The sequence below is a fragment of the Carassius gibelio genome, chromosome A2 (genome assembly GCF_023724105.1).
Source record: "Carassius gibelio isolate Cgi1373 ecotype wild population from Czech Republic chromosome A2, carGib1.2-hapl.c, whole genome shotgun sequence".
In the NCBI taxonomy this organism is placed as follows: domain Eukaryota; kingdom Metazoa; phylum Chordata; class Actinopteri; order Cypriniformes; family Cyprinidae; genus Carassius; species Carassius gibelio.
Window position 1 is genome coordinate 13,526,893 of NC_068372.1, and position 18,017 is coordinate 13,544,909.

Below are 18,017 nucleotides of genomic sequence, written 5' to 3' on the forward strand. Positions count from 1 at the left end.
ACACCCCTTTCAACTAATTGCCCAATTGCACAGCCTTAAGAGCGCGCATATCATGAATGCTGGGTCTTGTTTGTTTTCTGACAATCTACTGAACCTACTGGTAATTTGTTTGCCACGTAGCAATAAAAAATATACTAAAAACCTTGATTATTCTGGTTAGTCACATTGTACTGCTATTATTTTGAACAATACTGTAGACAGTTTTTCTGCACTATTACTGTAATTCTACTATAATACAAATGCATCACTCCAAAAAGAGAAACTTTTAAGCATTTTATGTGCTGAGGGCAATTTCAACACTGAAATATCACTTAAAAAAACGTCTCTGCACGAAATGATGTTTTATTAACAAAGTTCGGGAGAAGCACGAGCAGATAATTAACACAGGTGGAGAGCACTCAGCAATCAATGGTAAGAGGTGTATATATACAGCAGTCTCACCTCAACTCATTTGACAGTCTTGCAGCATCCCTCCACCACCCCTTCTCCACACTTCTAGTCCTAAACCACTTACATAGGGTAGGGGGGAGTACTCTGGGTTCGGGCCGAACTCCGAGCTCGGAGCCCTCCCTCTGGACAGCACGCCAAATACGCATTAAACTTTACCCTCCCAATTGTATGTAAGTGTGTACTCGTGAAAAGACCATATGGCATGGTTTAACTGGTGCTCAGAGTTTTGAGTGACAAGTCTTGAATGATTTTGCTGGGATATAAACTTTGAATCTTCAGGCTTGGAGTTTACTTTGTTCACCTTGTATGGGATTATCCAAATGCTGACAGGCCTCCAGAGGACCCTACAGAGCTATTGTCTTTCCATGAGCATCTGTACCCAACATTAGCTTCGGGCAAAGGGTGTAGTTCAATGTACCAAGACAGACAGACCCCGCTGCTGCTGCTCCTTTGACTGATTCTTTCTTTAAATATGTACGTGCACTGAGAGAGCATTGAACACACAGACACTCGCATCTGTCCCGGTCTTCATTTTCATCGTCAGTGACGTGCAAGGTCATCCTTCACATGTAGTGTGCAGTGACGTAGATTGCATTTGCACTTGTGCTGTGCTTTACCTTCTGACCTAAGAAAAAAACTGAGGTGTGAACCCTGGCCAAGCTCATGCCTTTCCCTTGGAGGGATATGTGCTGTATTGCATCTTCGCCACGTACGGAGACTTTTTCACATATTAATGGAAAGGAACAGGCAGCTCCTGACTTGAACAATAGTGACGAATGCATACGACATATCTATCGGTTCCCTGACAGGTCAGGTTTCAGTGTTCCTTACTGAGATGAACAATTGGTGTTTAATGGATGAGACTAAAGATCTTCAGTTTAGTGGTAACACTTTAGACAAATGGTGAGTAATTCATAGGTAACTATGCAAGAAATAATTCAGGACAAATAGTACTAAAGTAATTCTTCAGGAACTACTATTAATGAATATGGAAACATGATAAACTAATCAGTAAATAAAAGCGAATACAGGGCTGAGGTAATTCTTAATTATGTAATCAGTAATTACAAAATATTAAATTCAACACATGAAGAACTCTTAAATAATTACAAAAATGACAAAGAATTAACAAGTAATCACTAAACGCAACATTAATGTGTCCTAGACCTGAACAATTGTCTGTTTTATTGTGAACATGGTCACTGTGCAGGAACTACTAGTCATCTGGATCATTATTTAAATAAATAAATATACACAGTACATACATAAATGTATATATGTATTAATTTATCTAAAATAATGGTCCAGATCACCAGCAGAGTACCTACAGTGAGTAACATGAGTAACATTAGTGGTGAATTTTATGACCATGCTCAAAGTTTTGCTCACGTATCAGAAATGTTAATGTTTTCATTATGTAGTAATTCATCGTAGAACTTAATGGTACAATTTCTAATATGTCATAGTTATTTAGTAGTTCTTAATGAGTTTCATTTCATTAAGTAATCATTATTATAATTATCTCAGTCCCAAATGCAGTACCAAAATTGCTCATTTTATTAAAGTAAACAGACAATTATTCCTTATTAGGTTTAGGTATTTTCTTTTCACTGTTAAATGTAATGTTTAGCAAATCTCAACATAATTATCCTATTTCTTTTTCTTTTTCATTGTAGATTCATTGTTTTATTTTTTATGTATTTTGACAAAATACCATAAAATGTGCAAGCCTATTTATCTGAACAAGCACATTTATAGTGTTAGCTAGCTGAAATGAGCATTGTTTTCTTTCTTAATGGAACAGACCTGTAATACATTTTCAGGCTGTTACCCACCATTCGAAAACCCCTTTTTCTAGAATAAAATAAAGAGAACATTCACTAACAGAATCACATAAGACTATTTTGTGCCTTCTGCTTATATTCCCATATACATCATAAAGTCCCCCCCCCCTCCCCCGATTGATTATTAGTCTTTTTTCCCCCGTTTGATATTTTCCACCACTTTTCTTTCCTGGTCATTTCTCTTAATCTTTTTTTATAGTCTGAGTGATGGTTTCTCCACTGTATTCATCTGCTCAAGGGATTAATATCAATCAAGTCTTTGCAATCAGTGTACATAAACCTACTGCCATCTCATCTTATTTCCCTCACTTCTTTCTCTCTTCTATTGCATGAAAAGGAAGAAAACAGACACTTGAGACTAATTAAATTTGAGAGGTTATTAGAAGAGCCCGATATCCGGGAGGTCAACCTTAAACACTACTGTCTGCTTACTAACAGAGGGTTTGGATCTAGAAGATGCAGGTGAAGAACAACCAGACAGATTCTCACAGTCCTCGGTTTTGTTCTGCTACTGGTCCTGACAGAAAAGAGACCACTCTCTATTGCACAAAGTCAGCAGGAGTCTTCAATTTTTTTCCAATCCTCAAAGAAATGTTCTTAAAGGCCCAATGAAATCAAAATAAGAGTTGTGTGGCTTTTAGTTCATCTTTAAGCTTTGAGACCTTCCATATGCTAGAGACAAAATACATTTCAGTAGCATCTGACTAGCATTACCAACTGTCAAATCACAGTGCATAGCATAATGGGTTTTTGAATATGACAACATACATTTTTTATGTTGTTGCTTTCTAATTCAAAGCATATCGTTGTCATCAACAACCTTACAACAAACTAACTGCAGACAATGAGTCGCTCAAAACAGTTTCTTGGATAGTCTTTTGAGATTTGAGGCTAGCCTGAAATCGTAGAGGAGATACAAGTATACCCAAACAAAGGCACTTTGTTAGTTTGAGGGTTTGTATCCTCAAGCTAGAGAGAAGCCCCGCCAGAAAACAACAACTGTGCTTGGTTGTTTTACAGGCATTAATGAGATGATTTCTGAAAGTCTTACCTTGATTTCGGTTCGCTGCTCCAAGTGAAGAAGCATTTGGTCGAACTTGAAATGAAAAATAGAATCAAATTATTTCTTGAAGTATTATTTAATTATCTATAGTCCACAACTGGCTTTTTAGTCACTTTTATGATCAGATCTTAATATAATTCTGGTTTGCATATTAAAGTATCCTTATCTATATAAAACACAAATACAATACAAATTATATTAATTATGCCATGAGTGGAAAAACTCACCGGAGGTGCCAAGATTGTTTGGGATACCTGGAATAAAAGAAAGAACAAGCATCAATTAAACTACATTAACAGAAGCAAAGAATCAGATAAATATGTGATAACCTTGCTTCACAGCTTCATGTTTTCAGTGAGGATGTCAGAAATGGAGGAAAAAACATAATCAAACCAGCTCATATGATTCTGGCCACTCTCTGATTGTAATAAGAAGTTCTGTGTGCCATAGTATCATTACTGGCAATTACAAAACTGGGTAAAAAACCTGCTGTTTGTTTCAAAAAGAAGACTTGCATTTGCAGGGCTCAACAATGTTTTTCTTTTTCTTGTCCTTTTGGGCCAGTAGCTCATATTTAAATGGTTTCCATTCATTCATTCATTCATTCATTCACTCATTTATTCAAAAATTTTAATCAAAGTTGTTAGGTTTTATTTCTAAAGAATATTTGTAATTATAAAACTAATATTTTTAATGAAACTGCAAAAAAAAAAAAAATATGGGATATGTTGTAAAATCATTAAATTTAGACTAAATATAAACTAACGTATGTCGTTTCATCACATTATGAAATAATACAAATGGCAGTATATGGGATTTTTTAAACAATATTGAAGTTTCCAGGTATGTTCCAGATACTCATTAACTGTTTTTCCTTTACTATTCACTCCAACATTTAAAATAAATACAAATATCAATGTTTTGATTAAAAGAAAAGGAACAGTTTGCGTTTGTCTACAAAATGAATTGTGTAGCTCATTCTAACTACATGCAGCCTGCCAGTGTGTTTTACGGTTTTTTATTATTCACTAATCAGTGGTGCTGTTAGTTAGCACACATTTTAATAAATGATTAGACTTTTCTATCCATCAGATTCTTTTGTTATATTATTATTTTCAACCATCAACTATTATGACAGGCCTGACATTTTAATCCAATGCACCGACGTGCTGCTCTCCAGTTAGTCTATAGGACACTTTTCAGAGAATAACAGTACTGAATATCTCAGCAGCGGTTTCAAAACCACAGACCATTGAGTTGGTTTACACTTTATGATCTCTTGCATAACAGTGTCCATTTCTTTTTGTACAAAGCTTAACCTAGCAACAGCGACTAAGTTATTTTTTCATCACATTATGTTTAGCCCCAAAAGAGTTCAGACTCAGACATAGTTGAAACATTGCATTCAACTCTCACGGCATATCATGGGCCTCATTACAGCAATAGCGACTCAAAGCTAATTGGGAATTCTGCTCACCTGAGCTATGAATGACAAGCCTGGAAAACAGGCAGAAGTGGACAGCTGGTAGATGAGCTCAGTGTGCATTGATTAAACCAACACACATCTTATTTATCACAAAAGCACCAAACACACATAATTCTTCCCTTCTCAAGCACCTGTTCTTTCCACATGGGGCACAACAAGAGCAATCCTCCTCTGCAAACAGAAGATCAAGATCTTAAGGTTCTGTCTGGTTTAGGCTGGCACACATGCTTTAGAAGCATTTCAGGCATTTTTGCTGTTTATATGAAGAATGCAGCTGTATGCAATGCTAATGTGACATTTATGCATAAATGAATACGAGCAATTCCTCAAACATTAACAAGTGCACTAGTACATTACATTACTTCAATAATATTAACATTATTAATAATAGCATTAAATGTAATTTAATTGTTATTAATAATAAATGTGATCATATGTGTAACATCCATATGTGTTATTTTCATTAACAATAATAATATTAATTGTAATTGCTGTTAATATTAATATCAATGAAAATCACATACAGGTATTTTTGTATATGATTAAAAAATACACTTAGACATTTTTTTAAATATATATCTTCCCCCTTCATATATTTTAAATACATTTAGTTTAAACACATTCTCAATTCTCAACCACAATGATTGCTATTTTGATGAGGCTAACAGTTACCCATTAATTAGAAGCTAGTGTACAAAAAAACAAAATCTCCTTTACTCTGTCTGGCAGTATGATGCCGGTGTAAAGCCGAATTATTAGACGCGAGGTCACATCTGCATGAGCAGGGTCCTGCATTCTTAACATAGATAAATTGTCCCTGTGATCACGACAGAAGACTTGATGACAGATGAAAGCTATTATAGCTTAATTAAATTTAATTTAAATGTATCTTTATATGAGAGCCATATGTTTCATAACCTCACATGTAATATGAACAGCATAGGAGAAGTGGCATGTTGCTGCGACCATGCTCATCTGCGGGGAAGAGAAATGATGCAACAGTCGAGGACTATTGATTTCACCAAAGCTGCAGGGGTAGTAATGTTATTTGGATTTCATATGCAAGCCTGTTGCAGTGTGGATTTCTTGCCAAAACAGGTGCTAATATTGCTTTTGATATAGGTGGTCCTTGGTTTCCTCTGTCGGGCACAGATGTGTCCTGGTATTGGGTTTTTAATAACTGGCTGTCATCCTGAGCTTTGCCCCTACATTATGAAGGCCTTCATAACGGGGGGAAAGGCTAGAGCGATATTAAAGGCTTTCAAAAGCATGTATACTCATATATAACCACATTCTCACTCACACAAAAGCATTTCAGGTGCACTGAATCTAAAATTGCCATTCAAAATCACACATGCATGGCTGCAGTGTTGAGAATGTGGAAAAGAAGAATCATATGTCACTGCTGCTTTCCTCCTTATAGCAGCATCCCGTAAAACATCCTTTGCTTGTGAAGGCTTGTGCTTGATGGCAGTGACTTAGTTTTGAGTGGACCTGCACTGAGGGGGCCAGAGGGTTCTCCTCCCACCATCTGGACAGTGCCGAGCCTCTCGCTGTCCCTGAGCTACAATTACTGACTTCATTAGATTTATTAGGGCAATGAGCCCCCTGCCTTGGGTCGAGAACTTGACAGATGTGCCACTACTCAATGCCAAGATGAAGCTAAAGAAGAGGATGACTTCTGGCTATCATAGGTTGGGAGAAGCACACACACACACACACACACACACACACACACACACACACACACACACACACACACACACACACACACACACACACACACACACACACACACACACACAAAAGCGCATAACATAAAATAACAGAAGATAATTGACAGACATGCAGGATATTATATTATATTATATTATATTATATTATATTATATTATATTATATTATATTATATTATATTATATTATATTATATTATATTATATTATATTATTATATTATATTATATATTGAATTTGTAAAAGTCTTTAATGATAATCAAGGCTGCATTTATTTAATAAAAATCCATAAATAAAAGAGTATATTGTGAAACATAATTGCAATAAAATGACTATATTAAAATTACTCAAAATTAATATAATTAAAATGAATATATTTTAAAAATGTAATTTATTTCTGTGATAGCAAAGCTAAATTTATAGTAAACTTCAGTGTCACATGATCCTTCAGAAATCATTCTAATATGGTGATTTGGGGCTCAGTTTCTTTTTATTACCAATGTGATTTTTATTTAATGTATTATTCATTATTTTTTTTTATTTTTTTTAGGATTCTTTGATGAATAGAAAGTTCAAAAGAACTATTTATTTCACTGTAATTTCTCGAGGATGATGCAATAATGTTTGAACATGTTTCTTTCGTACATGCTTTTGTTTATATCTTTACCTCCCGATTTCAGGCAGGGTTATTATTGTTAACTAAAATGATTATAGTCAACTAAATAAAACTAAAATGACCTATAAAAAATAAAATAAATAAACTGAACTTGGAGCTATAGAAAAACCCAAGTTTCTGTAATTTGTGCTGCCTACAGGCTTATTTTTGGTCCTTTTTTGTTGCTCTGAAAGTAAAATATCGGTGTTTAAAAAAGTAAAAAAAGTAAAGTAAAAAAAGTTTCGAAAGTAAAGTTTCGGTGCTTGATGGAGCGCTATGCTTTCCCGCGAATCATGTCGAGAAGGAGATGGCAGGATGTACTCACAGATATTGGCAGTACCCTTGGGGATGGGCAGATAGGAGCCCATGCTCCATGTTCGGCCCTGGTAGTGTCTCTTACAGCGTGTGCAATCCGGCCCCGTGGTGTTGTGTTCGCACTCGCACCCTAGCTTCCCTTTGTCAAAAACACAGCTGTTGGCATGGAGATTGCACTTGCACCTAACAGGATGAAGAACAAAACATAACAAATGGCAAATGTCAGCACAGGCTACTTTTTCTATGTTGGTGGCGTGAACAAAGAACAAGCCGCAATGTTGGACGTCTTATCGGAATCATAATATTAATTTATTTTGTGATACGTTCAGAGCCTCTTTGTGGCATATCCATTACAAACTCCAACCTTTAACGTTGACTTCCCACGATGCAGCGGAAGCGAGCTTCATTATGCCATTAAAAACATAGCTCATTTAAGTGTGCCCCTGCGGAGAAACTGAATAGAAGCGTGGGTCACATCTGTGACACAAAAGCAGAATGAAAGCCTCTCAGTGGTTGGGCTTTAACATTGAAAAAAGGGAAAGAATAAAAGAAGTGGAAAGTCTATCGACACTAACAGCACCTCTTCAAAGTTCCTCTGATGTCTGCTGGGAAAGAGATTTTGACTTTTGAGATTTCAGAGTGTTTAGAGAGCATTAAATGTAAGAGAAAACCATGGTTTCTGAAGTCTGGAGTCTATGTCAAAACAAGGATGCTTTTCATGGATTTTATTTTATGGGAAGACACAAACACTGACTTTTCAAAGTTGTAAACAAAACAAAGATTATTGGAGTGCATTTTACACGGAAATACTATTCCAGTTTTTCTAAATGTCATGTTTAATTCGTGGTTTGTGAAATTGACTAACAATCTCTGAGTGAAATTTGTTTCTACACCATTTTTTTCAGTGCATGTGTAGTTATTCATCCTAATTTCCTAGTTAAAACGATTGTGGATGATTATCTTAGCTGCCACTCGAGATGAGTGGTCTCACTTTCCATATCTACTAAATATAATTTGCAGTCATTGATTTTGTCATGAGACAAAAGGTTCCAACCGTGTTGTTTACTTCTGACCTCCGCCTCCCTGTGTGATGGGCAGCGGTTAATGAGATCATTGAGCATTCAGGATATGCTACACCTCTCTGGAGGCTTTGTGTTCGGTATGATATCAAGGCAGTGTTTGTTTTTCTGCAATGTGTTCATACAGGACTTTTGCTCTTTGGAGAACCGCGGCGGTGAGGATATGTGGCTGCCTCCTGCTGTTAACTCGAGACAGACGTGTTACAGAAATACATCCATTCCAATTGACTTTCTACTTTTCGTGACATTGGGCATAAATGATTAATAACTGCGGGAAAAAAAAAAACTCTAATTTCAGCTTACATGATGTCTATTTAACATCATATGGAACTACCGTAAATGGTTTCGTCTGCGTTGACTTTGATGGACCCGTTCAATATCTTCGTTCAGTTAGACGATTTTAAAAAGTATTCGGTTTTATTATGCTGTGAGCTTCTGTGTATGTTTTGACGTTAATATGTGTAGGTTACTTTCCAATTTCAACATTACTGAAGTGCACGTATTCATCACCTCTCTGAAGTATTATAAAGAGTAGTCAATTAAATCTCTTCCATATCTCTAATCTGTGGATGTATCTAACCGTCCTTCATCTAGATAGTAAAAATCCCTAGAGTGCTGTGCTTTGAGATCTGACCCTTAGGTTAATTAAAAACCAGACGAAACTGGATCATCAAGCCGATGTCACGAAGTTCAGTGTATCTGCGGTGCAGCAGCGAGGGACATGATGCTTTTGCCGCTGGCATTGTCATATTGAAATTGGAGGGACCGTTGAATATCATTCCATGGGTGCCTCTGGGAGAACGCCTGGCACAGCAACCATTTGTGCTGGCAGAAAGATGAAAATCCATTTAATAATTCTTTATTGGCCTTTTTTCTCCTTGCTCTCCCACACTGGGCTTTGGCCATTATCTAAGAGTGGCACCACTCAGTGACTCATTTAATTCCACTCTCCTCCCTCCTGTTATGAATCGAGGACATAAGTGTTTTGCTTTGCGCACTCGCTTTCTAAAGATATGGCTCAGGGCGTTATACTGAGTGGCATTGTCTGTGAGGTATAGTTTATAAGTCATATTCATGAATTTTGGCCACAAAGGGGCTTCTTTTCACTATTTGAATGAATCTGAGAAATGGTTTTGAATGAGAATAATATACCCTTCGTTTTTAGCGTTTTAACAGAAAACGTGTGTGGCTTACGTTATAAAATCAAATGATGCAATGCCCTCTAAATGTTATCCCTCACAAAGAGCCGTCTATAATCCCATGCCCCATTACTATGAAACATACTGTAGCAATGTCTGAAATATATGGTCTGTCTTCAGAGGAAGGAGAAGGAAGACTTTTATGTCAGTTTCTCTTGTTATGTTTCATCCTGACCTTGGTTTCTCCGGGAATGTGTTTCCATTTTCTCTGTGTTTGAGTTCCCTATAGCTCAGTCAATAGTATTTGTGAGACCACCCACTATTAGAAATACATCCTTTGCATTTGCAATATTTATAATATTACTATATTTAAATGAAATCACATATTAAATTATTATAAGCTCTGCTGTCCTTATGCCAAGGTATTTGTACTTAGCATCACATCGTTTCTTTTGTTTTATGTTTTTGTATTTTCCTTTTTATTATGCTCCATGTCTCATAAAGAAAAATTCCAGTGTGGTAAAGCAAATAACAAAAACTAGTGCATGGCAATTTCTTCGCTGGAATACCATAAGTTTATTGAAATTATGCATGTAATTTTCTATAGTGTTATTACTTAATGGTCTCTGCAAATGAGACTAAATAACAGAGTTATGTTCATACTGATGTGTATCACATTGTCAGCCATATTTTGTATTGTTTGCGAATGCCTACGGATATGAAAGCTGTAATGTGAAGTCTTACCTTTGGATGTAAGTTAACAGTGCACTCAGTAATTTTTACCTTATTAAATGTTTTATCCAAAGAAATGACTATATTTATTATGTTGAATATATATTATTATAAAAGCTGATTTATTTTACATGAAGCAGGTCATCTCATTGGAAGATCACATGACCATGTGACCATTCACTTATGTCTTTAAAGGATGTCAAACTCAATTCCTGGAGGGCTGGAGCCCAGCAGTGTTTAGATTCAACCCTAAATAAACACACCTAATCCAACTAATCAGGTTCTGCAGATTTGAAAACTACATTGTATGTGTGTTGGAGCAGGATTGAAACAAAAATCTGCAGGGTTCTGGCCCTGCAGGAATCAAGTTTACACCCATGGTCTATCCTGAGCTGTGACCACAGAAGTGACCTCTATATGTTGTATTTTACTCAGAATATATAGCTGAAGTTAACATTTTTAGTTGATTATTTTAATTCTGAATTCATAATAATGACCATTTAAAGATTGCTCACTTTAACAAACATTAGTTATGCAATGTGTAAATGTGTAAATCCTAAAAACCGAATGACGCATATTTTCAGGAGTGCATACATATTCACTGAACTGATGCAAACACCAAGGAGAACTTCAAAGGGTCATGTGATGTTGCTAAAAATAACATTATTTTGTGTATTAGATCTATCTAGATCTATCTACAGTGCAACCAGCGTTGATTAGCTCTAGGCATGACAAAGCGGATTTCATCCACTTTTGGAAGGCCAAACAAAGTAGTTTCGCTTTCACAATAAAACACACAGTGTCTCCTTGACATGGTGCTGGCTGCAACAGTGAGAATAAGGTACCGCCTTCTGTCTTTGCGTGTACATTTGGGTGGCGTTATGCAAATCTTCCCACACAGTGACGTAGACATGTGGGGGCATTTTAAAACGAGGCATTTTAGGAGTGCGTAGACAATTCTTAACTTTAATAAAGGATATCTCTTTGGATTTGAGACTTGAGTCTTTGCAACTTTACAGATCTTACGCACCAAGAGTTTGTAACATGCCAAAGAGAAAGGAAAAGTTTAAATCGCATCATATGAACCCTTTAAATATTTATGCGATATAAGAAGACTTTTTGGCACGTCCTGTAAGTAAACTTCAGCAGTATCTGTGAAAGTCATAGGTTTACTCATGCTGTTTGACCCCTGGAAACTTTCTGCACCTTCTGGCCTTGAGGATTAGAAAGTCTTAGATGTCTTTGCACTGAGAAGCAGACTTGGACTCGAAATGTAAACTAGTGGAGGCAAAGAGACATCTGACAGCCATCTCATCAAAAAGGAAGGCAAGAGTATGCTGTACATGTCTGTCTTCCTGAACTTCACAGATGTAGCTGAAGGTTCGCTCGCTTTTGTATGTCAACCAACCTTAGTTACTCTCGACATCTGCCCTAACATTTTTTGTTGAGCTTTGACTGTGATGTGACCTGTATCAACAGGAGAAGTAAACACAGAAGGAAAAGGAACAAATTAAAAGTGAGATTTTTGTTAACAAAATTGCTGAACAGAAATGCAAAAGCATTGAAAAATTATGTTCCTTGTTTCAAACAATCCAATCATAGTCCATAATGTTTACCCGCTTTCAGCTGCTTGAACTGAAGCTGAACACAGAAGGAACACAAAAAACTGATCAGTGCTCACCCAAATGTATCCTTTACATATGAGAATACTCAGATATAAGCTCTATAAGAAACACAATACTTTAATTTGCTTCTGCACAAAATCTATATGCATATTGTCATTTTAGTAAAACTGACTTAAAACAAACGAGTATGACAGAATGACGAGTTTTGCATGATATGATACATGAGCAGCAACATGTAAGTCTCACAATTGTATTTTAACATGCCCTGTGCCTTCTGTGTATTGAAACTTTAATGACAGCCATGGCCACATAATTCACCATTGTGATGCTGTCGAAATGATGATTCCTATTAGGACTGACTGACTCTGCGTGGTGGCCAATTTCCTAACTCATCTGAGTGGAATGTAATACATCTCAGGCAAATTGTTTGTGTCTCACCTCCAAATGTAGTCGACCCTGGAGGGGCTCTCCAGATTTCTGGGGAAATATTAGGAATTCATCACAGCCTAATTCGCCTACTATGATTATTCCACTGTGACTAAATCCGATTTGAATTTGTGGCACTCTGGTTGGCATTGCTAAGAGCTACGCTTGCAATTTGTTTCAACGACAGGCCCTATTATGAAGCATTTACTCCGATCAGCATGAATATTATGCTAATAAGGGACTCTGTCCCATCCTTGCCTTGATCAAACACGACCTCTTCCTCATCTTCAAAGCTGCTTGGATAAACAGTGAAGCGGGGACACAGCATATGTAGAAGTATGTGTTAAAGTGCTATGATTATTGATAAGTATAGCAGCGGAACGGTTTCTGGGACAATGTGGAATTAAATGGTGCGTAAACATAATAGAAATGATTGACATTACTGTGCTTTTCAATATAATTTAATCAGCATATGCGTCTGTATTTATATTCACATAAGTTCTGTTATAACAGAAAACTTGCATAATGTTGGCTCTAAAGCAGCTGGGATAAATGAATAATGTAGTGTTATTTTTGAGACTGCAAAATGTGTTGATATTCAAGTTTACTGCAGTGCCTCAAGGGAGAGTTTATGTTGATGTTTTTTTTTTTTTTTTCCAGTTGCTCGTTTATTATTGATGACTGCAGCAAAGCCTCTCATTAGGCATAATTAAATATCTTAGATGTGACTCAGAAATGATTGGCAAGAAACATGGTCAGTTGTGACAAACATCTGTACTCAAAAGCTCAGCCTATGACTTTCAAATCAAGCCTCACGCGAACGGAGCAATTTGCAGTTTAACAATCTGAACTGCTATTCTGAATCGCACTCTGAGGAGTTCACGAGAATAAAATATAACATTCAATATAAAACTAATACAATGTTAATGAATTAAAATGTGAAATAAATAATAATATAATTAAAAACATTTCTGAAATGTTTTCATATTCACTGTGATTTTGCATCAGTGTGAGTTCAGGGAACATAAATCACATGAGTGAAAAATGAGGATAACAGAAGGGTTGAACTACTAGGTACATCTTTGTGCAAGATGCTGTAAGTTGGCACTCTTTGACGTGCAAAGCATTTATTTTAGTTTTACAGCACAAGAGTCTGATGTAGTGATGTAGCTTTTACAGGGATCTTTCCTTTGGACCGTTTCATCTAAATAATCTTTCCTCAGATCATGCATATTTAAATTGGGGTGCAAAAAATTAAAATATTTATATATTTTTTATTGAATATGAGATAATCCTAAAAGTGGAGTGCTATGCAAAAAGATCTTGAAGGCAGTTTTTAGATCATGAGTCCTTGCATGGCCTGTTTTCATTTAGCTGTTAAATATTCACCAAATACCAGTCAATGAAGGGATAGTTCAGCTGAATATTATATTATTAATTCTATTAAATCTTTCATCCAAACCTGTATGGCTTTCTTTGTTTTGGTGTAACACAGAATGCGAATTCTGAAGAATGTGCTGGTTGCTCTTTTCTATATGCAGTTTATACATAATAAATATTAGATTAGACTTGGCCAATGATATAGTTTACATTTTGTAACAATATAAGCATTTAAGTGTTTGCTATATGGTATATTCTGGCCTGAGTATTCTTAAATATCCAACTTTATAAAAGAGGTGGGAGATAATATAGCTTACATTTTGCAACAATAATATATATATATACATTATTACAAATTATTACAAATATTACATTTTTTCTCTGTATTTTTGATCAAATAAATGCAGGCTTGATGAGCAGAAGAAACTTCTTTCAAAAACATTAAAAATAGTAGTTTCCAAACTTTTGGTCTGTACTGTGTGTGTGTGTGTATGAATGTGTGTATATATATATATATATATATATATATATATATATATATATATATATATATATATATATATATATATATATATATATATATATATATATATAACAAATATCAACTGCTTGATTGTTTATATTTTTTATATATGGGTTTGTATGAGTATTGTCACAGCCACACCTTCTACACTCCCGGAATCGGACACTTACGCCACACCCACTCGTCCCCAATCACCCGAATTCTGAACTCCTGTGCATCATCACCAGAACCACATATAAAGCCATCAGTCACCATCACTCATCGTCTGGTCTTGCACCGATCTCCTCACTTGCCTGAACGCCATTATTAAACCTGCCTGAACTCTTGAACCCTCTTCATCCTCGTCAGTCTTCCTGTCCCCATCGTCTTCATCTGAGCACCATCTGGATCACCGTTCACCATAAGGGAAGTTGTGTTGTCACCGTTCTATCCACGTGTCAAGATTCACCTGTGTCTGAAACCTCTGATTCACATTAAACTACCTTATCACTGAATCCTCTGTGTCCTCGTCTGTGTCTGACAGAAGACCAGACCGCATGCAGAGCTCTTCGGACACGGGCGAGGACCGCACCGCGGATCCCTTCACGCAACTGGTTCACGCTGTACGGTCCTCACTGATGCAACAAACTCCCCCTTCTTCACCGGCTGTCAACAACTCAAACACCGCTACAACTCCGGTCACTTCTTCAGTTGCCCCTGCGAGTCCCATGGCCAAACCAGCAACATACAGCGGCACGGCGGAGGATTGCAGCGGGTTCCTGCTACAGTGTTCCCTCTATATGGAATCCAACTCTCATTTATTCACCTCCGAACGCAGTCGAGTAGCCTTCATCATCAACCTACTCTCAGGTAAGGCCCTCCAATGGGCTGAATCTCTCTGGGACTCGAACTCACCTGCCCTTGGATCCGTCACTAACTTCTGTTCCCAGTTAAAATCTGTCTTTAGCCATCAAACTTCTGCATTGTCTGTCCATGACCAATTATTTACCATTCACCAACAGAGAGATGAATCTGTGAGTGATTATGCCATACGCTTCCGTACTCTCGCTTACATAAGCGGCTGGAATGAAACTGCCTTAATTACAGCCTATCGCCACGGATTGAATGACAAGATACAAAGTTTGATAGTTGTGTACGAAGACTCACTAGGACTAGAGAATCTCATTCAGAAATCCATTCGAGTTGCCCAGAGACTCACTGCCTGTCATCCGCTCACTCCCGCTGTACTTCCTCCGCCCGCTATACCATCTGTCGCTCCTCCAGCACCTGAACCCATGCAAGTGGACTCTCACCATCTGTCCGCATCGGAACGTCAGCGGAGGATCAACGCCGGGCTATGTCTCTATTGTGGGGGAGATGGACACCTCTTACCATCCTGTCCAGTTCGACCTCCACGCCCAGCGGTGAGTACCATCCATATACCTCCTCAAACTGCTCATCTAACTAAGACCTGGGTTACTCTAAGACACCTTTGCTCTTCTGTTTCAGTACAAGCCCTCATCGACTCCGGTTCGGCGGGGAACTTCATCAACCGGCAAACCTTAACTCGTCTCAACGCCAAACATCACCGAAGCCCTGTCGAACTCAAAGTAACCACCATACAGGGAAAGCCGCTGGGCAAAGGTCGTGTCCATTATTTCTCCTCCACAATCATCCTCCGCGTGGGACTCCTGCACGAAGAAGACATCACGTTCATGGTGCTGGAGGAATCCACCGCAGACATCATCCTGGGACGCCCCTGGCTTAACCTCCACCAACCTCACATCCATTGGCCCACTGGCGAGATCCTGAAATGGGGAATGTCCTGCCATCATACCTGCATCACTCCTCCAGCTAAAATCCCCAAGGTCAGTCCTCACTTAAGGAAGTCTTCCCTACCGGTCCAGTCCACATCAGTGGAGAGCCCCGACACGAAGATGGATCATATCATCCCTCCTGAATATCGGGCGTTCCAGGATGTGTTCAGTAAGCGGTTGGCAACGAAGCTACCACCTCATAGGCCATGGGACTGCGCCATTGACCTCCTGCCTGGAGCAACCCTTCCTAAAGGACGAATCTATCCCCTGTCCATCCCGGAGCAGAAGGCCATGGAGGAGTATATACAGGAAGCCCTCGCTCAGGAGTTCATCCGACCATCTGCTTCCCCTGCCGCTTCCAGCTTCTTCTTCGTGGCCAAGAAGGACGGAGGCTTAAGGCCGTGCATCGATTATCGCCACCTCAATTCAAAAACCGTCAAATTCAGTTATCCTCTTCCCCTGGTCCCAGCGGCGTTGGAACAACTACGCGGAGCCAGGATCTTCACGAAACTGGACTTGAGGAGTGCCTACAACCTAATCCGCATCCGGAAGGGGGACGAATGGAAGACCGCTTTCATCACTCCTTCCGTGCACTATGAATAACGGGTCATGCCGCATTGGTTATCCAACAGTCCATCCGTCTTCCAAAACTACATGAATGAAGTCTTCAGAGATTACCTTAACAAGTTCGTAATTGTCTACATCGACGACATCCTCATCTACTCCACATCCAAGCAAGAACATATCCATCATGTCATCCTCGTACTCCGAAAACTCCGGGAACACCACCTTTACCTCAAATCCGAAAAATGTGAGTTCCATACGCCCTCAGTCCAGTTCCTAGGTTACATCATCGACCCATGTGGCGTGAAGATGGACCAGGGGAAGGTGGACGCCATCACACACTGGCCTCAACCCGGCTCCATAAAAGAACTTCAACGCTTCCTGGGCTTTGCCAACTTTTATCGAAGATTCATCAAGGACTACAGTTTACTCAGCTCCCCTCTAACTTCTCTCCTCCGGAACCGGCCCAAGTCTCTGTCCTGGAACCCCGAGGCCACTGAAGCTTTCCACCTGCTCAAACAAGCCTTCAAGACCGCTCCAATCCTCATCCACCCTGATCCCAGCCACCAGTTCATCGTGGAAGTGGACGCCTCATCCACCGGGGTCGGAGCAGCCCTCTCCCGTCTTCATCAAGCAGATCCCGAACCCGAATCTCCAGAACCAATCCTCCCTCCAGCCATGATAGTTAGTCCTATCCAGTGGAGTATTGATCATCTGATTGCACAGGAAAACCTTCAACACCCACTCCGCCGGGAGGTCCAGAAGGGAAACTCTTCGTCCCCCCTCAACATCGGATTACCCTCCTGGACTTCGCTCACACCTCTCCGGGCTCTGGACACCCAGGCAGGAGGCGGACCCTCTCGCTCCTACAACAGCGTTACTGGTGGCCATCAATGGCTCTGGATACGGTCCGCTACCTCAAAGGATGCTCCGTCTGCGCCATAGCAGACACCCCTAGAAGACTCCCGGAAGGTAAACTGGTGCCTCTGCCCATTCCTGAACGTCCATGGACCCATATCGGCATTGATTTCATGACTGACCTCCCTCTCTCTCAAGGCTACACCTGTGTACTGGTAGTGGTCGACAGGTTTTCAAAATCATGTAAACTCATCCCTCTCAAAGGACTCCCCACTGCGTTCGAAGCGGCAGAGGCACTATTCCACAACGTCTTCCGTCACTTTGGCATCCCAGAAGATATCGTCTCCG

At 38.8% G+C, this 18,017-nt stretch overlaps 1 protein-coding gene across 1 annotated transcript in view; it reads right to left on the reverse strand.

Moving 5' to 3' along the window:
• The window catches only part of LOC128027162 (netrin-G1-like), a 69,164-nt gene that overhangs the window by 4,847 nt on the left and 46,300 nt on the right, over nt 1–18,017 (reverse strand). Inside the window, exons 4-6 of the mRNA XM_052614481.1 lie at nt 7,558–7,730; nt 3,585–3,611; nt 3,346–3,390 (exon numbers count right to left, since the gene is read on the reverse strand). Of these exons, the coding sequence (XP_052470441.1) occupies nt 3,346–3,390; nt 3,585–3,611; nt 7,558–7,730 (245 nt within the window). The remainder of the gene's footprint in view (nt 1–3,345; nt 3,391–3,584; nt 3,612–7,557; nt 7,731–18,017) is intronic.